This window comes from Drosophila kikkawai, chromosome 3L (genome assembly GCF_030179895.1).
Source record: "Drosophila kikkawai strain 14028-0561.14 chromosome 3L, DkikHiC1v2, whole genome shotgun sequence".
Lineage (NCBI taxonomy): Eukaryota > Metazoa > Arthropoda > Insecta > Diptera > Drosophilidae > Drosophila > Drosophila kikkawai.
Genome location: NC_091730.1, coordinates 18,254,102 through 18,282,051, shown reverse-complemented (window position 1 = coordinate 18,282,051; position 27,950 = coordinate 18,254,102). Strand labels below are relative to the sequence as shown.

Sequence of the window (27,950 nt, the reverse complement as noted above, 5' to 3'; positions counted from 1 at the left end):
CCCGGGGATTGGAGTTGAAATAGCACAGGATGCTCTTTTGGCGCCTGGCCCACAACAGCACAGCATATGGCCAAAGTAATTGGAAGCGGCAGTCAAATGTCCAAGTTCTAAAAGAGATTACATTTGACTTTGGATCCTGAGAGTGTGGGTTTTTGTTTAGGGAAGAGCTTTGGCTCTAATGGCATAATGCCTTATGAAAATGTATGCAGTTTTTAAATCACTTTTTAAGTTAGAAAAGGTAGTAAAGTATTTTAACAATTGAAACCTAAAGCATCTATGTATCTTTATGAGTTCTTTTATACGATTTTTAATAATATATATATATATATATATTGAATTGACCTTAGATAAAGTTATAAAAATAGCTATCTGGAAATTACTTACCATCTAACTCCTAATCTCCCCGCCCAACCTACTTGAAATTGAAATTTATTCCAAAGATCTCCTCGAATGACTAAACTGCAATGTCCACACCACAAATGCCCCCAAAACTTTAATCGCTTTTGAAGCTTTAGTGTCGTTGTTCATGGCGATATGGTTATGGTTGTAGTTGCTGATGCTCCTGCTGATGCAGATGCAGATGCTGATGCTGGTCCTGGTGCTGGTGCTGGTGTAGTTATTGTTGTTAGCATGTAGCCTACCATAATTGATACGTGCTGCACTTGCGCGCAAAGACAAAATCTGCCCGCGGGCTGTTTGCTTTGGCTCAGCGTGTGGGAATGGGCATGGAGATGGACCAGGGATACGGCAGATGGGAGGCGGTGTGCTCATCCTGGTCGGTGCTGCAACACGAGTGGGGCGTGGCAGCAGCAGGAGAGGATGCCAGAGGAGGCTGGGTCGCCGCCCCTTTTGGCGTCTGCAGTTGGATTGCATTAAATGTCAAGGAAATCGCATGTCCACCCTCGTCTGGCGGCTGTCCTTTCGTCTGAACTTGTGCCATTTTATGGCAGTCTGGGCACTTGGAACTCCAAGCTGGGTTCTGGGAACTGGGAACTGCAAACTGGGAACTGGGACTTGGAACTGCTGGGTTAAGGAAAGGAAGGATATTCCCGGGACACCGCCCCACTTGTAAGGCATTTTATAATTTAATTTTCATATATGTGTGTCTGTGGCAGCGTTCGCTTCCCACTCCAAGTGGGTGTTGCTATCGATTATTATCGATTATTCTGCTGGCCCCGGCAGCCATAAATCAGGGCACTCCACTCCCCCTGCCCACTCCCCTGCTGGGCTTTCAGCAGCTCATTTATCACCTGGCCAAACAGCATAGGGCATTGCTGGAGGGTGAAAAAAGGAAAAATATATGGTAAAAACAAAAGACTCAGGCAACGAACTAAGTGCTGTCGCCCTCTAATGTCAGCGCTTGGATTTCCTACTCATCCCCGGCCGAAGGAGTCGCAGCTACCAGCAACAAAAGTGATAATTAATGTGTAAACCGAGCTCCCCGATCCTCGGTCCCCTGCGGAATTGTCAAGCAGTCGGGCAGTCGGGGCGCTGCAACTCCACATGCTAACCAAGGTGCTGACACTAAGCACTTGTCACCCAGCCCGCAGTCGGAGCCAGAAGCCCGATGCTCCATCTGCATGCCAGTGATGTCGGTCCAGACGAGAGGGAATCATGTGATTTTATGGTGGGAAAACTCGGGTAGTATCCATATAATAAAGCTGTAAACTATAAAATACAGTTGGGTTAGGTTCCATTTACCAATAAACCTTTAACTATAAAACTAATAAGGCATTAGGATTTATGGGAGATTCTTTGCAAGAGAATCTCTCCCTTGCCTGTATTTTTTTATGAGCCATTAGATTACTTTAATTATTGTAATGTCTATTATTATTATTAATTAATCAGTTCCTTAAGCAAAATATACAGACTTCAGGAAGACCTTTTTTATTGCAGTACCTGCAATAGTTAGTATTAAAAACTTCAGAGCTTTGGGTTAGGAAATTAATATATTATTCGGAATCATAAAACCCAGTGACTCGGCAGCACTCACAGTGATCCCAGACCTGCTCATCCTCGTCTGGCCGTGCGTGTGTCTCTGCTGGCTTCCTCGCTCCCTGCGAGTGTCCAGTCCCGGGACATATCTTTCACTGCAGCTGGACAAATTACAGTTGTCGTCGTTGCCGTTTCATGGCTGCTGCCTCCTTTTTTCAAGCACAAATGTTCGTATGAGTGTGTGGGGATATATAAAGGCTTTTTCGAACCCGAGCCGAGTGAGTCGCGGTGGTTATGTGCGTAGTTATGCAAACAGTGGCCGCCAAGAACAAGTTGCGGCTGCTGTTGGCTGTCGTAATTAAAGGTCAACATTTGTGCAAGTTGTCAATGGCATGACCAGGCAGGAGGTGGATACCCAGGGGGGGAAACCGAAAGCACCAGAGCCCCCGAGAACCCGAGAGCCCGGCAAGCCGGACCGCATAAATAATTCCCGCAAATGAGATGTCCCAGGCAGGGCAGGGGACCTGGCCTGGCCGGAGTTAAAAGCCCTCGGCACGTAAAGGAAGAGGATCATAAAACTTAATTGGTTTTTTTTTTGCTCTCGGGGCTTGTAGTTACACTTTACCCCGCCCGAGAGCGAATCGGTCTTAACGCTCACTTGGCCCCAGGAAAGCGTTCTTAAAGTTCACTTGAGCTACGACTAAGGTTGTCGGATTTTTGATTTGCTTCGGTCCTCAGGAGAGCATCGTCCCATCACACAATGGAAATCTGCGACTTCCTAGTGGGGGCCCACCGAGGAAATTCCGATAGAGATCCGCATTTGGAGAGATCCGATCCGGCCGAGAGGAAGTATTTATCGCCAGGGAGACTTTTACCTGGTCGCTGCCTGGGCTTTTGTCTTCGGCTCATTTGCAATTTGAACAAAGTTTCCAAAGATGATTGCCGCTGCTGATGCTGCAGCCTTCGATGCCGCTGGAAATTTCACTTTTTCTGTTATGGTTTTCGGTTTTGAGCCCGGCACTCTCTGCGTTGCACTTAGCGTTAGCGTTATTACTATTGTTATTCAACCCAAAATATTTTTAATGAAACTGGCCGAGTTGCTGCTCCATTGCTTGCACAAATTGCAGTCTATTCTGCGGCAAGTGCAGGCGCGCGAAAATAAAAGCTACAATTTTCCATTTTACACTGGAAGAATGGGGCCCTTATCGGGCTGTGTTCTGGGTTATAAGGGGAATCTTGGATGCTTTGACTGCCGGAGAATGTCTGTTTCTGTAAATACACCTCACAATAAGATATCGATTTTTAATTCAAGATTTTTTAAATCAAAGATAAATACATTTTCAAAGGAGTCCCTTGATATTCAAAGCTTGGAATATGTTTATGTTTGATCTGAAGTATTGAGAAATTATAAATTTATATCCTTAATCTTAAAACTTTATGAAGTTTGAAATAAAACAAAATATATTTGCGAATAAATCATAAAACTGCTAATTTAATTTCTCTTTTATGATGGCCAAAACCCACCCTTGTAATTACCAACGATTATTGCTCAGTGTACTCTCGATGCCCCGTCATGCTTTCTTTGTTTTTTCTCAAAGCAGTGTTCATTGTGCGATATTTGATGATGTTGCCGCGCTTTTTCCCTGCGCTAATTACGGACGGAGCGAGGCTTTTTGTGATTGATTGCAAAGTGCAACGAAGGAGATGGTTGTTGTTGATTGTTGCAGTTGCTGTTGCTGTTGCTGTTGCAGTTGCTGCTGCTGCTGTTGCTCCCATGAAGCGTGGCACGTGTTGCGTTTAATGTGCAGTTTCTATTACTCTCGCCGTACTGCGGCAATTGAAAGTGAAACTCAATTTTATGAGGCACCGGCAGCAGATAGACAAGTCAGCCGCCGAAGAAAGAGGAGACCAGGCCAATCCCACCTTGGACTTGGACTGGAACTTGGTCTAGGACTGGGTCTGGACTGAGACTGGGACTGGGACTGGCCAACAACTTGCACTTTTGGCTGATAATTGACCTCATTTAAGATGCGGCCGCTGCGATAAGGCCGATAGGAATTAAAAGCGGCATCCACTAATTTAGCCGGACTCGCGGCCGAAGGATGGGTCCAGTTCCTCAGTCATAGCCTCAGCCTGACTATGATCCTTATCGATCGGCCCTTAGGACTAGACCAAAAGAGAACTTGACTTTGGCCATAGCTGCTGCTGCTTCGGCTGCTGCTTCTGCTCTTGGCCATTGGCTGTTGCCAGTTGCCAGTTGCCAATTTCCAATCGGGGCCAGCAATCGCACCACGCTAACGAGACGACGACAACAACGTGCTGCAGGCAGTGCCAGCGAGGAGAGTTACAGAAATATGATAAGATTAAAGTCTACTTAAAGAAATTCTTTTCTTTATTTGAACTACCAATTTGTAAATTTTTTTAAATATTTAAAAGTATATATTTAGGAATGAATACATTAGAGCTATTTTAAGGCAGATCTAAGTTCCATTTGTGGATAAGATATATGTCTTTATAAACACATGACAAGAAATTTTGTAGGAAATTTGGTTAAGTTTGGATATTTTTTAGCACTATTACTTTGTCATAAATATATTTGTGTATTTTTAAGGAAACCAATAATAAGTATTACAGTTTAACTCTTGTTAAAGTCTCTTAACTCCTCTTCTCAACTTTAATTTCCTTTGGTAAATAAAATTCTTAAAAATGTATTATGACTCATATCCATTCAATATATATTCCACATATTCGATTTAAATTAAGGTATTATCAACTCCTTGAGCCACCCACGTCCAGGGGCTGAATGAGGAACGTGAAGCGAACCCGAGACGCGCCTAGCAGTGGCTGCCGCTGCATAAGCATCTGTAACTTTTCGCGCTTATCTAAGCCATAAATCTCCGATGGCGGTAGGCAAGTCCAAAAAGCTCCTAGTCCACGTCCAAGTCCAAGTCCAAGTCCAGCCAGAGTCCAGGAGCGGGTCGAGTCCGAGTGGAAGTCGTGCGGGCGTTGGCTCTCCAATTGGCCGCGTCCTCTGATGGCAAGTGACTGAGTTTGAGTTTGAGACTCGAGAACTGAAACCGAGACTGACTGACAATCAAGGCGATGTGCGATTTGCGATTTGGGACTCGCGATTCGCGATCCTCGATTCCAGATTCCAGATTCCCCGATACCCGATCCGACTCCCCATATTCCCTGTGCTCGATCATCGTTCGCCGCCTCTAATGGGCCAACGTCACACTTCTTATCTAACAATAAGCCGGGCCGACTGCGGCTGCCAGTAATAAATGCGACCCACATACGCGACCAGTTGGCCTGGCCAAAAATAAACAGAAAAGCGGCAACACCATTCTTTAGCATTGCCCTGCCCTGCCCTGGCCTGAGCTGGCCTGTGTTGGCCCGGCTTGGCTTGGCTTGGCTTGGTCTGGCCCCAAAATCTTGCCAATCCAAGTGGAGGCAGCCCGCGGAGGGAGCTCAGGCCCAGGCACTTCCAGTGGCTCAGCGGCAATAAATTTCAATTTGCTGGCTGCTCGCAAGCAGCTCAGCTCGGATCGGCCCAGCTCCACGTCCACCTCCAACTCCCCAGACACAGCCTCCACGAGAGTCGCCTGGCAACAATGCAATGCGGAGGTAAAATGATAAAAATTCGATTACATTCAGGTGTGAAACGTACATATATTGCAGCGATTTACTTGTTTTCCCTACTCTACGATCTGGTAATTGAGTCTCTGCGCTACAACTGGCGAGATATAGATTTCAATCTGGCTCAATAAATAATATATGCTTTGAATTTCGTGTTGGTAATGCAGGTTTTGTGTTTCTGGAGGATTGTTAATTATATGAAATTGAGTTATAAAAAAAAGCAAGGATTTGTTTGGGAATTTAATTTCTTAAGGGTCAATGCAGCAGAGAACTCCCTGTTTCCCGGCTCTTAGTATATATTTCCTTTAGAAAATGATTATGTTTTTGATGAATCAATTACTGTACATAGGTTTAATGACTGTTCCTTAAATTCTAATTTAGTTATATATTTTAATTAAAATAAACAAGTATTGTACAAGTTAAAATAACCTCTTGAAGGGCATTTTAGTTCCTCTCTCTCTCTACATTTTATATACAATTTTTAAGCTTGACCATAACGTCGCATATTCTTTTTAAAACACAAACATTTCCTTGACTTTACCCTCAGCCTTCTCAGGTAATCACTTTCCTCCGAGTCAGCCACTGAAGTAGCTCATTGCTGGATCGGCTTAAATACCTCAGACTTTCTTCTGTTCTCTCAAGCCCAAGACTGTGCCAATTGCCAGTTGGAGGAGTGAAGCTGGAAGCTTAACTGGGAGTGCGGAGCTAGTTCTGCTGGCATCCTTACTTCCTCCCTACGCCCCCCGAACATCTCCCTGGTACACGGCCCTTGTTGGTCATTAATCATGCACTGTGAACGACAAGCGTATAAGTTACTAGCCGATTGGCCCCAAAAAAGGCCATCGGAATTGGGCTCAGCGAGGGCCTAGAGCCACGAGGACCAGCCAGCTCAGCCAGCCTAGCCATTCCTGGTTAGAAGGCCCGGGAGAAGGCCTCGTCGTCTGGGCCTTCGTCTCCGTCTAATTGGATGCAGATGGGCATAACGGGGCCCGACCCCAAAGACCCGAGCCAGGGAGATGCGGACAGCGGCGAGTTTTATTCACTGTGATTCCGTGTGATTCTGGCTCTGATTGGCTGCAAGGCGATTCCTGATGGTTATGATCAGCTCCAGTAGCCGCGGTGTTTTTTTTTTGTTGTTTTTTCTAACAATTGGGGGAAATGGCACACTTTGCTAAGACCTTACAGCTTAGGAAACTGTAAGGTAAAATTGTAAACATTTAGGAATATAATTATTTAGGAGTGTACAAGTTTATTTAGTTTATGGAGAAGCAATACTCTGGGCTACCTTTTCAATATATCTTTCTGATACAAAAATTGCGCTTCGCTGATTCTGGGATATTTAATGCCGATTTCGAATCGACTTGGCATGCGATGGATTTGTGTCATAATTGAATTACAATGCTCCGGGTTTGGCACGCGATATTTGCCGGGGTAATTAAAACTGGTTTTCACATTTTTCCAGTTTTTTTTTTTCTTGCCTAAAGGAAATTGCATGCATCTTGAGAGAGGGGGAAAAACTAATTTAGCCGAGCCCAGGGCAGCTTCAATTTCTAGGCAGATGGCAAACCCTTTCAGGAATATATGTAAGCCAGTACGTGTATGTCCAAGAGGAATGTTCTTTGGTGGAAACACCCACCACAATGGCTGGCCTGAGCCGTCAACAGCCATTAGCACTTTGGCACATAATTGATACGTGGCTGGACCATAAAGCAAAATGCATAGACATCTACTTCGACAGGCACAAGGCGCAAGGCACTGGCCGGGAAAATGACGTTGTAAGAAAAGCGAATAAAAAGGAATTCCTGCCATGTTCTTCAGATTTTTCCGCACACAACAACACCTTCGGGGGCGTTGTGCCATACGACACCATACTCCCAGCCATGAGCACACGGCTCTTCACACAGAATCTGACGAATATCAGAAGGGCCTCCTGTCGGAGGCTGGGACGGGCTCGTTTCTCTCTCTGGTCGGGGATCTGGGTTTGGGGGTCTGGGCTTTGGGTTCTGGGTTCTCGGTTCCGTTCCGGAACGTAACTAACAATTTATTTAATACGTTGTACGTGCGCTTTAATAAAAGGCTCAATCAATCTGCAAGGCTAGGAGCAAAGCCGAAGAAGGCTTCCGCCCAAAATATCACCGAATTGGAGGTGCACTTAAGTCGCCTTGAGATAAGTAATATCTAAATAAGTATCTATCAGTTTTTACTTAATTTATTCTAATTCAGGCTTAAAATTTAAAGCTTTACTTTGGTAAACAAAATATATTAATGCTTTTTAGTTTCTGAAATTAATGACAATCAAAGAAATGCTGCCCTATAAACTGCAGATTAAGAATGCTTTTTCCAAATTCTAGGTATTAAGTATAATCTTTACCTGAGAACAAGGATGCATTCTTCTCCCCAAAGTCCATAGACAACGCTGGCACTTACAGAACCGAATCGAAGCGACCCGAACTGAACCTCTTTGAAGTGTGCATACAAAGTCTCGAGTGCTCAGGGCCGCCAGAACTCCAGAGCTGCACTCTCCGTAGTGACAGATGCATAGACAACGGCAACGACCATGATGAAGACGACGACGATGACGATGACGACCACGTCGATGCCGATCCTTTGACGCTGCTGCGGACGCAGACAGCGTGTCGAATGGGGATCTTGGCTGCTGGAGGGGCTCGAAGGCTGTGGAGAGGGTTAAAAGTCGCGGGCTCTGAGAGGCTTTTCGCTAATGAAGCCATAAAGATATGTATTATTCCATAAATTTAACTCAGCCCGCCTGCGACACCCACACACACACACACTGACTGGCCGGAGCTGGAGCTGGGGGAGCTCTCAAGCTTGAGAGGATTTTGTGCTGCACCGATAATCTGGCCAAGGTTTATGCATTTGTCGACGAGAAATGCATTTAATTTTAACCACAATTAGCCACGCAAAAGGGCCAATCCCGGGAAGGTGCGATCGCAAGGCGTTCCCCATGGAGATTGTGGCCACGGAAAATTCTTTTCCTTATTGCGGCCCCTTGGCAATCGGCCGGCACCAGCTGTCTCTCAAACGCCTAACAAGGTGTCAATATCTTAAAAATTTTATCTTTCTGCACATAAAACTCAAGCGGATCATAGTAAATCAGCCTTTGGTCAGGCAGACGACGCGACGGCGACGACGACGACGACGGACAGCCGCTGTGCCCACTCTTAGAGCCAAGTTAGCCACCATCTAAAGGCCTTTATGCCTTTCTGGCCCAGCCCCACAAAGAGGAGTAGCAGGCGGAGTGCCAGTGCCCAGTGCTGGCCGAAACCCAAGTTCGAGTCTGGGGCTGACCCCACCACACCCCACTAGCTGGCCACAATGGATGCCTCTGTCCCTCGATTCCGCGATCCCTCGATCCCTGACCGATGGAGCGAGCTATGTGCCTTTTATACGCCGGATTTACGAGCCAGCTCTCCACGTCGTCATCGCCGTCGTGGCCAAGAAATATTCGATGGCCAGGCAACGATTAAAACGGACGCTTCACGCATGCGCGCTCACACACAACACCACACCACACACAGCACAACAAAACAACGCAACACAACACGGCAGCAACAACAGCAACTCACTTATACTAACTCTGATACTTGCACTTACATTTATATGCATTCTGCATAATGGACTAAAACATATAGAGGAAAGTACAGTGAAGGACACGAGCTTATGTCATGAGATAACATAATAAATAAATTGGGAATTACAAAAATAATAACATTTTAATTGCTGAAATTTTAGTAATTCCTCATTAAGGTTAGGATTAGTTACATAATATATTAAGAAAATATGTAAATAAGTTTTTCTGATATCTTATAGTTAATAAGCAAAAAGGATATGGCTTAACCGCTACACCATGATACATGTCCTTGGCTAGTAGATGATCTTTGAAACCAAATTAAATGTATCTTTATTTTAATAGTTCTACGTAAGGTACAATTAATAGTAGTCCTACCACCTAGTTATATGGCCACCACTGTGAATCGCAAGACCGGAGATTGCTGTTAAGCAATGTTCGCCGGGTGTTTGGCCTGGCAGCGTTTGCAACACCAGAAACAGAAACAGCCGAGGCCGGAGCGGCATCCCAGCGTCGTCAAGAGCATCGGAGGGGTCGGGATCGGGATCGGGATCACTATTGGGATCGGGGCAGGGCGAGGATGGGGACAAGGTGCCCGCGGAGCATGCATGGGGGATTCGGATTGGGGCGCATCATCATGTGCGCATTGCACGCACGTGATTAAAGCGCAGCCCCGTCGCGAAGGGACGCAGGGACCGGAGGCGGAGTATGGGCCAGATTCCAGTCCCTTGGACTGGGCCCGCTTATAAATCAGAATTCGCTCTTTTGGGGACGACAATGAACTCGGGCAGGGAAGAGGAACCGGCACCGCACTACATATTGATAAATAAATAAGATCGCCACGAGGCTTTTGTCTCTGGGGATATTCGGTATCCGCAAAGAGTTCAACGCACTTGACCAACTGGTTTCGATTATAAATTGGAAAATGCATCCCCGAAAATATACGCCGATTGAAATGCCCGAAAATAAATGGCCCGATCAAGGAGTGATGATCGGAAACATTCGCAGTCCAAAGCTCCAACGGCTGACACTTGACCCAGACGGCGCCGGCGCGTCTTGTTGCAAATAAATTAAGTTCATGAAGAGCCCCGGGCAACGGTCCAGCTCCGCGTTGCAGTCTCTGACACATTTCCCTGCTCCCTGGTGCCAGGTCCATGGGCGGCACATCTATCGGCTCTAATCCGGGTCCAGGTTCGCGGTTCCCGTTCCCGGTCTGGGGTCCCTGGTCCCGGTCCCGGCTCAGACATTCAAATCGCCCGGAATCAATCAACTTCGCCGAGGAGGATTCGGAGCCTTGGCGCCAAGCCAAAGTAATATTAGCCCATCCGGGCGATGGGGTCAGAGCCAGTTCGGCTCTTTCTCCTTGCGAAATCGTGAAAATATTCTAGGCCCATCGAAACGGCAGGCAGCCAAATTTGAATAATTTTTAACCATAAAGAAAGTTGATACACAGGCCGAGTAATGAGAGCGCTACAGCCAAGAGAAAACGTTGGTCAACCAAAGCATTCAAAGAGAAAATTTATGTAAAATAAGTAGATGATTCCACAAGCTAATTAACGTAATTAAATTGGGCTGATTGCAGGCAAAAAATTGTGTTAAATCTTTTATTTTTAATAATAAATATATTTGGAGTTTTAATATTATGGAAATAAATACCGTTTGCAACTTCTGCATAAATTCTGATATTCCCCAACTTCAGCATACCCAAAACCGGCCATACTACCAACTTTTTTGCCTTTGGTGTTGGCCAATTGACTTTTGGCCTGCGCACGAGCCAGAGGGCTGCCTTGATCTTGTGCCCAGTCAGGGGTTATTAACGCAATGTGTCTCGGGTATGTCGTGAAACCCGATCCGGCTTGCCAGGAGAAAGGCGAAACGTAATATTAGAATGCCATTTAATTAGCTAAGATCACTCTAAGACCGCAGGATTACATAAAGCACTGTTACCGGGCAGATCCCGGGGCCCATGTTCCTTCCAACAACGGCCAAGTGACAGCTTTAATTAGAAAGATAATGGGCAGTCGAGACAGCGACAGCATAGCAAATAATCGTTGGCTTAGCTTAAACAAGGATTAGGCACAACGCGAGGAGAATTTAATTTTCCGGAGACAAGTTCTAATTGAAAAGTTCATAAATTACGCGGCGTCATCATCGCCACCACCATCATCCCTGCCCGATTCGTATTAAGATTAAATCTACAATGCCAACAGGTACAAGGGTATAAACAAAACAGGTACACGAGAGCACGTATCGTCCGAGATCATGATCACCGGCAAAAGCAGAAGCCGGAGTCTGAGTTATGCTCGGTTATGGCAATTCGCGGATCGCAGATTTGACTACGCGCTCATTTGTACCAAGTGTTTCTGCGACTCGGTTCTTTTTTTGTTTGTTTTGGGTTTTTCGGGGCAAGCCGAGAGGTTATTTACCCGCCTCCATGTCAATACAGAACGCGGATGGACACACAGAAAACAAATATTGGCATGGAAGGAGGGTCAATTGGTTTATATTTCATCACAATATACAATCGATATTATGGATATTGAAATGAATTAAAATATCTGTTTAAACAATGATCAAATAATATTCATATTGTTGTCCTTAGTTTGATTTCTTAAAGTGACAAATTCAAATAGAATTAAATATATCTGAAATCTGATTTTAACAAGATAATATCTGTGAGACTCTTTCTCTATTTTATATATTTTTTTAGTGTGCACTACTGGCCTTCTGACTGTTCTGTTGACTGCTGACCGGACTCTCAGATCGCCACTAACGATACCGTAACTCGGGGGCGGGTGGGGAATTAACCCGATCGGGGGAGGGCTCTCACCGGAGGGGTGGAGTCTGTCTCACCGCAGGGAAGGGGCTACATTCGACACGATCTACATAACATTTGTAGCGGCTAATGGCTGCGCATTGTGAGTCGCGCCAAATACGGATCTGAGTGACCAATACAACCCACGGAGTACCGCTTAAAATTGATATGGGGGAATACTTGAGGAATATTTGTATACCCTTGCAGGGTATTGTAATTTGAATCAGAAGTTTGTTTTAAAAAATTCACAAATTTTTTATATTTTAAATACTTTTAAATGTGTATTTCAAAACTATCTATGAAAAGCCGAATTGTAATGAATTCATATTGATTACCTTTATCCAATTGCAAATTTCGGGATCCTAAAGTTGAATTGAATTAACCAAATTATCTTAGGTACTTACTAAAGGAGCTAACATTTATAAATAATGAAATCGGTACTCAATATTATTATACGATTATACAAATAATTCTTTGGTTAATACCCTTTCAAGTATTACATTGCATTAATTAATTAAGATTATTGTAAATACCATATTAAGTCTAAATCTCTTGCCAGACTGTTATCTTTAGTTTTCCTTTCCATAATCTCTACAGATTATGTGTGACTTTCAAACAAACATCGTACAATAAGAACTTTATTATGCAAGCCGTTTGTTAAGCCTTTTTGCCCACTCATTCGGCGATCTAAACTGGGCTCATTTCTAACTGTGGTTTTCGCCGAAAGCGCGCCCCCAGCAGACAATAACACAATAATACTTAAGGAATCAGAGCGCTGCAGAGTTCCTATTGCCGCTGCTAACATATTGCCTTTCCCACCTCAACACTCGGTATATCGATATATCATTAGCGCTCTTTTGATTTACAATCGCCTTTTGTGCGCAGAGTTAGCTATTTTCGCCTTTTGTTGCGCCGTTTGCGAAGAGAGTGGCTCTGAAAGCGACCGCAAAAGCGCTTGGCTAATGGCTCGCAGCACTTTCCTGAGGGGCCAAGCCACCTCGGCCTTAAAGCGATATCGGTATCGCTATCCCCATCCCCACATACGAGTCTGCAGAAGGAATGAAAGTGTTCTCCATGTAGCGGATGTGGAGTGCATGTGGGTAAGGAAGCTGTAAGGAAGCTGAAGCTAGTTGCAGATGCGAAAATTGGAAACAAAATATTCTAAAAGCATACATTTTCAATATTTATAATATTTTTGAAATAAGAAAAATCCATGGTTTTGTTTGACAGATTAATCAATTTTTTTAAACCAATTTTTTTATATTTATTTATATAATGAATAAGAAAATTAAGAGAAAAATGTATAGTATTAACATAACATAATTAAGAAATAAATTGTATGAGATTTTAAACAAATTTAAGTAGTATTATTTATTTAATTTTACATAAGTCTAATTATTTCTTATAATTATTAAGTTCACTAAAATATTTAATTACCATTATATCTATGTATTCCCAAATGTAACTGGTTTAAACCCCTTTATTCTCATTTTATTTATTTAAATTTCCCAACAAATAAATCTTTAAATAGAGCTCACTTTACCGTTATTAGAATTACCAAATGCTCTGCTTTTTAAGCCAAGTTAGCAAACGCACTTCGAACTCCAACAAGTGTGATGTTAGCTCGACTTAGTTGCCGCACCATGGAGATTTAAGAACAAATTGTGTTGCAAGCATCAAAACATTTATATAAACTTACTTTATTTTAAAAACACACATCTTTTACAAGAAATTGTTCAAAGATTACAAGCCCAAAAGTGGAATAAAATCAGATATTTTGTTAATGAGAAATACGCTTTCAAAGTTGACCTATTTTTCGTTATCAAAAAAACAGAGCAATAAGAAATCAACCAAGAAGCGTAGCACCTTAACTTATATATTTTTGAATATATTTTGAACAATTATCCATCATATGCCATTTAAATTAATAGATTTTACTACTTGGTTCACAAGGTATTTATTTCACTTTGAAGACACTCAAGAGGTTCCACCGTGCGCCTTCAAACTTGTCTCAAACGACAAAGCGGCACCAAAGTGCGACTTGCAGAGCTCGCCGGCCAGTCGCAGTTGGTCGATCGGAGTGAGCGGACGTCTCAGCGCGAGAATCGAGTGGAGGCAAGCGGATAACTGAGAACCGAGAGACGAGAATCCAGAGTCAAGAATCGAGAAGCGAAGAAAGGAGCTTCGCCGCAGAAGAACCGAAGAATCGATCGCGTCGCGGGTTTGTTGATTTTGTGCGCGTGCGATTTGTGAGAGATGCGCCGCATCTGAGTGCGTTAAGGGTTAAGGGTTAAGGGTCGCGAAGGATTAAGGGTGCACTCCAACCAATGGCTGGAAGACGCCACCTGCTGGTGATCCTGCTGCTGATCCTGCAGCTGATCGCCACCACGCCGGCGTCGCGCAGCCTCAGCGTAAATGGGAACAACATTTGGCGGCGAGTGCGCCTGGTGACAAACCAGGAGTCCGAGCGCAACGCCTACCAGGTGCTCAAGCCGAGCAGCAGGAATGCCAGCAGCACCACCACCACCACTAGTACCAGTACCACTACCAGTACGAGTACCACAACCACGAGTACAACTCCTGCAACTCCTCCATCACAGCGTTCAGCCAAACAATTGGATCTCAACTTCCCGGGCGGCAATGTGTCGAGTGCTGCCCGGCTGGAAATGTCCACGGAATTCTTTGTGGTGCCCACGCTCTCCTCCAGCAGACCCACCAGCAGCAGCAGCTCCACCACACCGGCCACGCCTACACGAAGTCTGGGGGCCAGGGCGAGATCAGCTGGGACCAGCTCCTCAGGCAGACTACCTCCGGGGGGCAGCAGCAGCGGCACCTTCAATAGCACACCGCCCAGCGTAGTGTCCACGCATCTGCCCTTCGCCGGGCTGCGCAAGGAGCCGTGGGTGGTGCCCGTGCTCGTCCTGGCCACCCTCACGATGCTGATGATGGGCGCCTTCGAGATCTTCGTCCTCTTCAAGGCCTGGCGCACCTCGCCGTCGCGACGACACCTCTTCCTTGGCCAGATGCTGCTTCTGGGACTCTTTGCCTGCGCCAGTCTGGGAGCTATCATCACGGCCCAGCCTACACTGCTCAGCTGTGGAGCGATTCGCTTTGGCGTGGGTGTGGCCTACGCCCTGGTCTTCGCCGCTCTCCTGGTCAAGTGCGTCTTCCTGATCAGCCTGAACGGGGGAGTCTACCTGCCGGCTCCGTACCAAGGACTTCTTCTGCTCTTCGCCCTGCTCATCCAGGTGGCCATCGGTGGCCAGTGGCTGCTAACCCAACCGCCTGAGGTGTACACCACCAGTGTGCCCGTAATGGGCAGCGGATTTCTCAGTACCACGGTGGCCTCGCAGACAAATTACTCGGCATTGTTCTACCCCACATCCTACACAACGCTGGACGGCACTCCGGAGATATACACCCGGATAGCGGCGGTCAGCACAGTGCTGATCCCGCTGTGCAAGACCCAGTTCTCGGAGCTGCTTTTCTCGCTGATCTACATCGTCTTCCTGATCGTCTTCATCGCCGTGCTGGCCATCAAGTCGCGCGGCATACGGGACAACTACCGGGAGGCCACCTACATTGGCCTGGCCATCGGCGGTGCCATTCCCATCTGGCTGGGCTGGATGCTGTGCGGCCTGGCGGTGGCCGAGCGGCACAAGGACGCCTGCATCGCCTTCGGACTGGTGGCCACCTCGGCCACCGTCTTCCTGGTGATGTTCATGCCCAAGGGCAGGCAGCTGGCGGCCATGGGCAAGGAGGGCCTGTACGTGGAGGACCGCGAGGAGCAATTCAGCTCGCTGAGCCGCGCCGGATCCGGCTACTCGCCGTCTTTCTTCCACTTCAAGCCCATCAAATACGGCGTGATGAGCGGCTGCGGGCTGCCCAACTCGGCCTCGAACACGGGCCAAGGACTCAGCTCCAAACACTGCTCCAGTGCCAACAACGGAGGTGGTAAGTCCCGCTCTGACCCATTCTACTTATAATATTTTTACGATTTGTCACAATTTCTGCCGGGAGCAATTGTACCCAACTCATGGAGATGGAAACAATTCCATTTCTACCTGCCCCTACCCTCCACCGGCCCTTGTCAGCTGTCAGTTGTCTCGGGTAATTTTGTAATAACTTTCTTTTCTTTCTTGCCTCATGTGCAGGCAACCTCTTGAACTTTTGTTTATCCATACGTTCGCTCTTTCTAAAAGCAGTCACAAAGTTGGGGAGAAGAAAAAGCAAAAGTCTTAACTTTCAAAGGTAACAGCTCAAGCTTCAGCTCCAGCTCTAGCTCTAGCTCCAGCTCCACCAGACGGTAGCCAGGGTACAGTGGTCGAAATGACAATAGAAAAATTACAGGTTGTGGTGCAAATAAATAATATAGCAACATTAAATTGAGTTTAAATTTTAAATATTCCTTAAAACTCTTCAACGATTTTTACAAGTAATTAAAAATAAATATACTAGAGAGTAATTTTTATAGTTAACCATATGCAATTTCATGAAATAATTACCACCTCGATCTCTCAGTATTTTTAGCTTAGTTCCAAACCGTTGCACCTGCAATTATTTTCATTTCGCATTGCTTTTGCATTTGCATTTCTTTGCCAATTAGTATGGATGGCAATTTTCATTTGGCTCCGCTTCATTTGTTTGTATGCAAATTTGTGCGCTTTAATTTCTTTGTGGCAATTGTGGCACATTTTTCGCGCTGAATTTGCGTAATTCCCAACCACTGTGCGGCATTAACTGGGCTTAAAATTGTTTTGCCAGGCCGTGTAATTGTTTGGCATATTAATTTTCCCGACGCCGTGTAAGCCAAGTGTAAAAAGAGCACACATGCGGTGATCTGTCCGTCTAACTCTCCAGTTATCTCTCTGTCTGTCTTTATCGGCTTCTGGCTGTCTCACTCTTCCCGGCTTTCGTTTTCGTTGTGAGAACGTCCCAAGTTCGTGGCTTAAGTCTTTTGATTAAATTTTTGCCACTGCTGCGGCTTTAATCATTTCAAACGATGCAAATAAAGCCATCAACAGCTTTAAAATTTATTATTTGAAATTTCACATCTGCCCATTAGGCGGTGTTAAGTGTCATTGTCGGTGTCGATGTGGAAACGGTCACGACCCGGCCTCAAACCAAACGAAGAGCAAGTGAAACGAGTCAAAGCCGCGGCCCACAAAGGCCGACAAAAAAAAATTTTTTTAAATAAACAAAGCTATCTGTCTGTGCAATTTTTGGCAATTTACGAACTGCCTGACAAAAACAGATAAAACAATATTTTCGGAATTTTTATTTATTATGATTATTAGTTTTTGTTTTTCTTTCTAGACAATAACGAGCCATAAAAGGCTTTAAACCATTTCAGCTTTCTAATGAAAGCAAAAGTTGAGTTGTTTATGTGTGTGGCAAAGTGGAAAGATATATGTATGTGGGGGATTCGGGGATCGCGGCAGAGAGGGGCACCCAGTCCGGAGGGCTGCTCCGAAATGTGCGTGCTTGAGCCATGTAACACTTTACGTAATTTAATTAAAGTAAATACATCAAAAAACTTATGATTACAGTCAGCACAAAAAGCATAGCAAATGGAAATGGGACAGGAAAAGTCCGGGTAATTCAAGTGGAAAACGAAGCAGAAATGCTCTGTGAAAAGTGTTGAGCAATTGGGTAATAGGTAATTACCTTAGTTTTTCTTTTAGTATAAATATGGGTAATTGGAGAAGTAGGAAAAAGATTTTAAATGCATAACTGTTTTTTAGATTTTAAATGATGTTTACAATTTGTTGTTGATTGTTTATAAAACTTCTTATTATAATTCTTTCATATTCTTCCTAAATTGTACTTGGATTTAAACCCTATTCAAACCTCTTTTCAAAATCCCTGACCATGTCTTGGCTAGGGTATAAGCTTTGCAATAATTTACCAAATTATAACAATGCGCCCCTGGGCCCAAGTAGGAAGCGTTTTACATGGCAGCTACTTGACGACGACTCCAAATCCGACTCAGTATGTGAGCCACGCAGGCAGGCACAGCCAAAGGCAAAGGCACAGGCTCAAGCCAAGGCAGACAGACCCAAAGCCGAGGTGCAGCTGAAACCAAGCCAAAGCTGGAGCTGCAACCGAATCTGGCACTGGAGCTGCAGCGACGGCCCACAAGCCAAAGTGCCTGTGGGCAGCTCGGGCCAAGACTGGGCCTCAGATTCCGATTTCAGTTCCAATTCCAATTCCACTTCCAATTCCGACTCGGTCTTCGCTTGAAAGAAAGCCAGCGACAGACGAAATATAGGTAGGTTCGCATATAGATAGATAAATGAGAGATATAGTGCTCTGGCCCTGGTCTACACATATATACGTCAAACTGTCTGCAATTGAAAGTGCATTTGAGGGGTAACAGCGAAGGAAATATCTTGAGGGAAACCGAAAATAAAAACAAAACGAGCCAAGAAAAGAGCAACAGCGGCAGGCAGGCAGGCAGGAACCTTAAGAGCAAAAGACAAATGTCTGGAGACACACAAAGTACAACGAAATCAAAGTTGGCACAGAGCTTAACAAGCAAACGGAGCAAACATCAACCGAGAGCTGCAATCGTTGCCATTATCGTACCCAGGCCCATGCCCATACTCTAGACTCCATAACCAAACCAAACCCGATCCGATCCGATCCAATCCGATCCGATCCGATCCCCGAACATGTGTGTGGGTTGTGTAGTTGTCTCGCTGACTCTTCGACTCCAGGCCCAGGCTGAGGCTGAGTGAAGTGAGCCAAAGACAGCGACAGCAAGGGTTCCAGCTTGATTAAGGGCAAAGAAAGAAAAAACTGGAGCTGCATGTGGGCAGCAGCTAAAAATTTACATAAGGCAGTGTGAGGCAAGAGCAAAATCAAAAGTATTTCCCTTTTTTCTTCGATTGAAGAGCAAATGACTTGGGCAACGAACTTGATCCGGCCGGGTAGTTGACAGCTTAAGGAGAGGCAAATCACGGGATGTCGAGACGAGATAGAATCTATTCTCGATCACTCCTAAGGAAAGGCTTTACTATTTGCAGTCAGTCTGATTGAGCAGAAAATAAAATGATGATTATGGAAAGTAGCTTCAGAGTCGCTTAATCATTATTTCCATTTAAAGAAGGCATTCGTTCTAAGAAAATCGTTCACATGGTTCTAATTAATATAGAAATCATTATCTGAAATATATTATCTTAGTAATAACATTATAATTTATCGATTTGCTAAAGGAAAACAAATTACTTAGGAAACGAACTTGCTTTTTAATTATTTCGAAAGAAATTGATTCTTATTCTCTAAATAATGTTTAAAGTTAAATAATAAAGAAGTTTTAATAAAGCAGCTTGAAAAACAAATGACTTAAGAACCAAACTTGTATTTAAATCATTTGCCTTATGCCACAGCAATGTCAATTTCCGTTTCCACTTAAATATCTCAATGAAAAAGCCAGGCACTTGAACCAAAATCATAATAAATCATAAATTTATGTGCTCCAAGAAAAAAACAGGAGACTGACATTGCAGAAAATATCGAAAGATTTAGCGAATAAATCCATTATATCAAATTTCCTGCCAAGCCTTCAAATGAGCAACACAAAACACACACAACACATGCGTGTGTGGTCGTTGGCAGTAAGCAGTTCGGCACATAATTCACTGAGCAATTTGCAACAATAAACTAAACGACAGCTAACGGCGTTGACGCCGAGGAATGAGCCGGCCCCAAAAGCGGCCAGGGGCAGGGCTCTCGATCGGGAATGGATTGAGTTCGAGACCGGGATCGGGATAGGAAGCGGGATAGCGGAGGGAAGGGTCCAAGTCAGAGGCCAGCATCTTTCGATGATTGCCGCCGCCGCGAAGTCAAAGTCGCAGGCGAGGAATGAACGCAGATTGACAGCTTCAGCTGCAGCTTCAGCTTCAGTTCGGGCCTCTCTTGGGGCTCGGCTTCGTTGCATGTGAACGTGGCTGTGGCTGTGGCCAGAAGGATGTCGTGGTCCACGGCCGAGATATGAGCAGCCCGATGCCGTTGATTGAACGCGCGCAAACCGCTCGAGACGAGAGTTCAAGGTTACCCCGGCCTGCTTTAATTGAAGTCGCATTGTTGTAACAGCTCCGGGCAGCTGTCGACAACGAGCCGAGCGATGACAGGCAGAGTCACAAAAATAGATACGAGCACATACTTCCGTTGTGCTGCTGCTGCTGCTGCTGCGTGATTTTATCATTATACCCTAACCCCAAGGGCCCGGCTGGAACTGCAACTGGAATCTGTGCGGGGACGCTCCATTGACCTTATCGGTCGGCAGAGTGTCCCATCTTCGACTTGGCCATGCTGCCACTTGGCCAGTTGGTCAGTAAGACGGGCCCATCAATCTGGGCTGCCCGGGCAGCTGGGCAGATGCCAGCGGTCTTTGTTCTCCGCGCGACGACGCATTTTTTTGTAATTTTATTGAGTGACTTTATGCCAAGCGCGCACATACATAAAATCAATCATTCAGCCGATTCGAGATCCGCGATGCGAGATGCCAGATCCGAGATGGGAGCGAACCTTGGAAGGTTAAAGCTTGTCGCTACACTCCCGAGCCCGAGAGCCGTGCGGAAGTTTTTGTCTATTTGTCTTGCATGTTTATCGATCGATGGGGATTTGTCAATAAAGAGCCGCCCCAGGGAGGCCGTCGCATAGTCATTTAACTGTGAACAGTCCAGAGACTGTTTTTGTATCTCTTATTTCTTATATATTTTCTGCACACTTGAGGACTTTGAAGCTTAGCCCCGAAAGACGAGAGATGGGAGGTCGGGGGTTTCGCGTGTTATTGATGGCTACTTCCAAAAGGTTGGCTCATTGTCATAAACCAGTTGGCCAAATGAGGCTTAGCCCAAAGAAAGCTCATTTATATTATGGAAAATTAATAAATTAATGATTCTTTTATAAGAATAACTTGCTGTATAATGGTAATTGGAAAGTATTAGATTTCTGGCTAAAAGCTGAATATAAAGCAGCGAGTTCTTTGCCTCAGTCATTTGTTTGTTGATTTTACTTCTAAGGGAAATGAATAAATTATGACCTTGCATATTAATTACAAATAAAATTAACAAGTTTAATTAATCAAAAATAAAGAATATTTATTTAATTCGAGAGTAATTGGGCATTGTTTTAAATTCTATTATGCAAAATAAAAACATTTTTCTATATCTTAGTGGGTCTTTTGTGATCGTAAATTCCTTAAACATATTGTAAAAGATAATACTAAATATTTTACCCCAAATTGCTCTGTTCGATTGTTTCAGCTGTCAATTATTAGACCCAAATTTAAAGCAATCTGAGATGAACATCAAACAACAATTCCAATCATAAGAACTCTGTTCTGTTCTGGCTTTGTTTTGAGATCCAACTTCGCCTTGGGGGCACGGGCGGCCATTGAAACGGTTCGACCAGCATCAGCTGTCGAAAATATGACATAAAAAAGATTCGATTAGCCTCAATTGTTCTAAGACCACTTCCAAACCGAAGCCAAAACCAAAGACTGAGGCAACGAACTTGAAATTGAAAAACCAAAGAGCAAAAACAAAAGAACAGCGCTGCGGCGCTGGAAACTTGACAACGATAATGGCCAAGATGATGATCATGATGATGACGATGGCGTAATGTACAAATCTGTGAAGTACGTGTTGTTGAGTATCGTATCCAACTCGAGTCCGCGGTCCCCAGTCCTCGCTTCGCGGCCAGCGTCTGTGTATGGGACTTAATATATGAGTTGGGTAAACGCTGCCAGCACGTGCTTGAAACGAGCGTCACTGTATATTACCACAAAATTATAGCGGTTTGCAATAAGAGCCACAGCCGCAGCAGCCGCAGCAGCAGCCACAGATGCTGGATGCTGGATGCTGGACGCCGGAGCGATGATATTTAGTTTTGCCTAGAAGCAGCCAGCCAGCAACGTAATCGATAACCAGTTCCGAATTGCGGCAATGAAACCGAAAGCGGAAAAGCCAACCCAGGTCTCTGTACTCGCCACTCAGGCACTCGGCTCTCGGTTACCAGCTAACAGCTACCAACTGCCAGCTCTTAGCCGGGCTCAAATCGGTTCCGAGGCGAGCCAATGAGCCGTGTGCCAACTGCACATGCTCGCACGCTGAAATTATTACGCTAAATTGGCCAAGAGCCCGACGAGCTCTTACCGCCTTACGGTACTCGTGTTCTTCGACAGCACTTGCGGTCGCCGCCCAGAGATGCAAAATATGGGAGTATCGGGGAAAGGTGCACTGGGGTTCAGCTCAAAGCGAATGATTGATTTAAGTTAAGTCTTAAATAAGTTCAGTGTCGGGTCTGGCAGAAGTAAATCACAGCAAGTTTGGGCCTACGATGAGCTCATAAAACTGTTGGGCTTTGAGTTTACGAGGGTCGTATTTTTTGGCTAAGCTGTTCAAAGAGTTTCCTGGTAGCTAGACTGATTTAAAGATTTAAACTAAGTGATTGAGTACAATGGTAATCAGTAAATCACTTTTTATGTTGCTAATCTAAGATTCTTTTAAAATATACATAAAAGAAGTACAATTTTAATCAATAAATCAATATTTATATAGCTTTTCCAAGTCAAACTTTTCACTAAATAAAATGCACTAAAAATCTATCTAAACAGGGTTTGCTTTCTTCCTCAAAAATAAGTTAATTCTAAAAATTGCTTCTTTATTCCCAGCCCCATAATAGGGCCTTGTTATGCAATTCTACGCAACTTAACTTTAATGTAAATTGAATTGTAGCAATTTGAAGGTCATACGCCCTTAACCGAAATATGCAAATTGCCAGCCGAGAGTGGCTGCCATGTGAAAAACGCTTTTCTTCCGCCTCGAAATGAGAGAGGGAAATGGGAAAAGCTCCGCGCCGCAGTTCATGACAATGAACTCTAGCCGAGTGTGTGTGTGTGTGTGTGTGAGTCTGGGGAAGTGAGACGGGGAGTTGGCTTAGAACGAACGTGGCCAATTAGTTATAATGCTGCTTCGTGATATCACAACATCTGGCAACTCACTCTCGCAGAGCCCAGACAACGGCAGAAACAAGAACCTTTGGCGCTGCAGCCAATAAGGAAAATAGGAAAAAGCAACGCTCGCCGAAGAAATTACTCAAGTCTGCAAAGTATGTAGCAGAAAAAAGACCAGAGAGTGGATACAAAAAAAAACGAAAACAAAAAAAACAACAACAACAACAGCACAACAAAGGCGAACAATGACAATCTGCACGTAGCAATCAGTCAACGGCAGTTGGTTTAACTTTAACTTGTTGCCACAGCCAGATAGAAGATACTGGGCTCCGTAAGGGTAAGGAAGCAGATGCCTCTGGGCCCAAGGGGGAAGCTACTCTGAGCCGACAAACTGCAAAATGCAAAACGTGGCTCTGGCTCTGGCTCTGTGCCTCTCCTCCCTAGAGATGGGCAATTTTAATGAATTTTCCCCCGGCCCGGTGAAAGAGGCAGAAATAATTAAATGCAAGTGAGGAAAAGTAAAAACGGCCGAGGCGAGCAGCACACGGAAAGGTGAATTAAAAGTGAGGAAATAATGAAGAAAGAATAAATTGCCACAGTTTAAATGGCGAATAATTTATAAAAAGAATTTCTAAACCAGCCGGAAAAACATGCTTCGGGCATAAACCACATATATCTCTAATAGCCGCAGGAACTCATAACTTAAAATGGTTTTAGAATTGGAGAGATAATAGTTGCCTTGTGAATGAAAGTATTTATCTTTGAGAAATTCTTAATGTAAACCACAGAAAAAGAAGCTGAAAAATGTATAAATTATAACAAAGTATTTATAATAAATTGAGTGCCATTTGTTGCTAAAAAGTTTTGTGGTTTTTAAGAAATACTTCTTCTTTCTTTTCTTTTGAAATTATTTTTTTTATTTTTGAATTTATTCTAAAGAATTATTCATTTCCCAAAAAAATAATGAATAATCATTCCCTAAAAGGATTCACTTTTTATGCTCCAAGAATCTTTATTTCTCTTTAGAATTTATGATAATAAAATTCATGAAAATATTCTCCCACAAATGAATATTAACAATTACCTCTAGATTATGATAATTAAGATTCAGAGTCACGTACTCCACCGATCTGCCATCTCTAGCCCCATAGAAACTGAGAATTTCCACAGGCTCTGGCCGCCCCCACACACTCACACTCTCACATGCTCACTTACCCACACCAAGGCAATGCGGAACACGCACACGGATGCCAAGCTCCCGGGTCTGGTCATACATATTTGCACTTAATTAGCGTTTTTCGTTACATTTCGTCTCGTTTCGTTTGGCGGCTGACAGCTGGAAAATGCAAGCTGGCTGGAGAGCCGGGTGTTAAAGCCACTATTTAATGCTGGCGCACATAATTCATAATGGCCAAATCGGCAAATGAGCTGACAGCAAAAGAAATTCTCGGCCAAAACGGAATTAAGCCAAATTTAACGCTTCAGCTGATGGCTGTAGCGAGCAAACTAGTTTCTTTTCTTTAATGCAAAAGCCTAGGCTCAGATACAGATGCAGATGCAGATGCAGATACAGATACACCGACACTCGTGCAATTTCATTTTCTGACACATAATTCCAGATTCGCGGCAGGAGAAGCAGAACAGAAGTCGCTTCGCGGCGCATAAGAACAAGCGGGCTTAATTGCAGTATTTGTTCTGAGTTAATTAGAAAAGCAGGAAAAGAGGCCAGAAGGCCGGGGTTGGGGTTGAGGCTGGGCTGGCATGGCATGGCATGTGTGTAACTGCTGCATTTAGCACTGTCAAGAGTTCAGATCCCGCGGCAGCAGATACACCGCCACCGTCAATGCCACCGCTTTTCCAGCCTCGTTTTCCCTAATCTTTTTTTTGGTCGGTTTTTCGTGTCATTAACACAGTTTGCCACACTCGTTTCATTGGCGGCTCGCCGGAGCTGTTGAAAATATAATAATAATAATAGTAATCGTGAGTTATAACCCCCAGCTGCCTGGCTGATTGGCTCACATTTGTTAGGCTTTTGGCCGGCCACAAATGGATATGGGTTCGGGTCCAGGCCCAAACTGGCTGCTAATTATGACAAGTGTATGAAAGTTATAAATAGCCGAACAATTAAGGCCGGCTTCTTATCTAAAAGGGAAACTGGATTCTGCGGAGTAGGGGGTAAATCACAAAAAAAATATATGCATAAACTTGAACTGGTTTTATTATTATAAAATCGTACAAGAAAGAGAGAGAATTGCACAGACTCTGGCCTAGCATTGCAGCTGCGGTAATAACGAAGACTTTTTACGATTTACCCCTGGGAGTTTCAGTGGCTCGGTTTTATTAACCCTTTGGGATCCATGAAGGTCACCGCGAAATGGGGAAACGAGCTCACAGACGAACTATTTGCAAATCCAACACAAACCAATTAAGATGCCAATGAAAATCGTTTAGGTTTATTTTGTTTTGCCCAATAACCACCATCCACAAATGGGAGCTAAAGCAGAAAATCAGAGTTAAATACAGTCCCGCGTGCGACTTTCTCCATGGCTTGAGGGTGTAGAGTTAACCCATTGACATGAAATCGTTTGGCATCGTTAAGATCGCCGTAAACCATAAATTGGCCGGCAAAAGTGTGAAATATGGCAAGGTAATTTCCACGGATTTGGGACATCTGCTGCTGCTGCGTTGGGTATTGGGTTTGGGCTAATTATGGCTGGCCCTGGGCAGAAGTTGTGACATCTTCGCTGATTTATCCATGAACATATGGCTAAGACTTGGTTTTAAGCTTCCTTGCACTCATAGCACATGAAAAATATCCGAAAAATATTTTTATATATTTATGATTATTTTATTTTGTTTACTTCTTATTTGTCATGTCATGCATACTCGTACACACATCAAACAAAAAACAACCGCCAACAACCAACAACACAACATTCATCGACAACATCAACAACGAACCCCAAAAAACCCATCATCATCATCGTCATCGTCATCATCATCGTCTGCAACGACAACTACATCCCCATCCCCATCCACCTAATCCCCCCAATATCTACCTCCTTATCGTAACATTTCCTCCATCTTCGACCCGAAACTTTGTCAAACATAATCAAAAAATTCTCGACACGCTCACGACACACACTCGCACACACTTGCATATGTCATTACATAATTTTTTTATTCAACTCCATTTTGGTTATTATATTCATCAATCATGTGGAACCTTTTTTTCTTCATTTACTCATTTGCGGTTGACTCTTTTGGTTTTGTTTCCGGTATCTGTGCCTTTTCGAAACTTGAATGAATTTACATTTATTGTCAAAAAACCAATAATTACTGTACATATATATATATATATATTTATCCTATAATATTACGAATCTGTGTGTGTGGGTCACGACTGGTTTTGTTAATGGTTTGGTTACTTTACTCACGGCTCTGGGACTACCCACCGCACACGCACCCGCACCCGCACACGCACCTACACCTCCGATCCCTGGTATCCACCGTCGACCACCAGATCGGGTTGCTCTGGTCACCGCCGCACCGCCGAGCTATACGCGTATGTATCACTACTTTCCAGCACACCTGAGTCCGCACCCGTTCTGCTATTATCCACCCGCACCACCGCCCCCACTGCCACCGCTGCCGCCGCAGCCACCGCCACAGCAGCAGGCGCACGCCGCACCGCCCACGCTCACGCCGCTGACCCTCAAGCAGCTGGGCAACTCGCTAACCTCCATGACACAAGCGGCGCAATTGGCCAAAACGTTGCGCTATGCGCCAGGTAATGTACAAACTAGTGGTTACAGTTATTAACCTTTTTTTGGGATATTAATTAAATCGTTTTTATGCAAGGGAAACTAATTTAAAATGGTTTAAACGACAGTGTTACTACCCTGGCATACAAACGATATTATACTTAAAATTAAACCCATTTACCAACAATTTAAGATCCTTAAACCTACCAAAATATCCTAATATATGTTCCTTCATATACTTATTAATTCCCAGGCATGTTTATACGACCCGACGAAACGAATCTCTACACGACGCTGGAGCCCACGTTGAGCAGCAACCCGAATGTGTACTTCCAGCGCAGCGGGGCCGTTCATCCCGGCATCCTGTACTAAGCTGGACAGAAGGATGTCCTTTAGCAGGACATCGCTATGAAAGTACCGAGCATCGAGAACACTGGAACTGAGTATTTTTTCACCTAACATTAAGTTACGGCTCCCAAGGAGCAGCAATAAGCGAATTGATATATTCCCCGATCATTTCACATAGTGTAATATTTTTGTCATAATTTCTAAGCGCCGTGTGCATCTAGTGTAAGCCACATCGACCTAGTTAGTTAAGGATCAGACTCGACCTGGACCCGGGGACGGGAATTTTGATAGATTCCCCGACACGATGCAATAGAACTGCGAGGTGTAGTAGTCCTAGTTAACCCAGTACACTGGTTAAATTCCACACTCGAGATTTAGCGACACGATTTTATTGCAATAAGTTCAAGAGCAGCTGGCTTCGATTCCTACCTAATGTTATCTTGTTCGGTTTGTGATTTAAAAGTAAACTTATCTAAAGAATCTAAACTAATCTATAGAACTCTGTCCCAGCTCTGCTTTTGAAACCACTCACGAGAGCGGGCGTTGGACATTTTTGTATACGCAATGTTGACAGGCAATTGCAGATCATAAATACCCAAGACCTTTGCCACGATGTAAAGATCATGTTGTCAGATGCTGTAAAATATTCATTTTAAAAACTAGAACTAGAAAAGAGATTATCAGAGTTCCCTTGGAACTGTCAGCATTGTGTATACAGATGTTTCAGCCCTGCGAGCACTCATATACCAGTAAGTAATAGGCTTAATAAACATTTGTCTAGCCAAGTAAAGCGATCGCTTAAGCAAACACGAAATGTTGTACATATAGCAATGGCCCCGAGCACAACCACAACACACACACACACACACACGACTCCGAGCAAGCCAATCTCAATAA

At 44.3% G+C, this 27,950-nt stretch overlaps 1 protein-coding gene across 1 annotated transcript; it reads left to right on the top strand.

Moving 5' to 3' along the window:
* The first annotated feature begins 14,064 nt into the window (after positions 1-14,064).
* On the top strand, positions 14,065-27,221 carry LOC108070480 (uncharacterized). The gene is made up of 3 exons (XM_017160966.3): positions 14,065-15,932; positions 26,465-26,731; positions 26,959-27,221. Exons 1-3 carry the CDS (start codon positions 14,306-14,308, stop codon positions 27,075-27,077), a joined length of 2,013 nt encoding a protein of 670 aa, XP_017016455.1. The 5' UTR covers positions 14,065-14,305; the 3' UTR covers positions 27,078-27,221.
* The last annotated feature ends 729 nt before the right edge of the window (positions 27,222-27,950 follow it).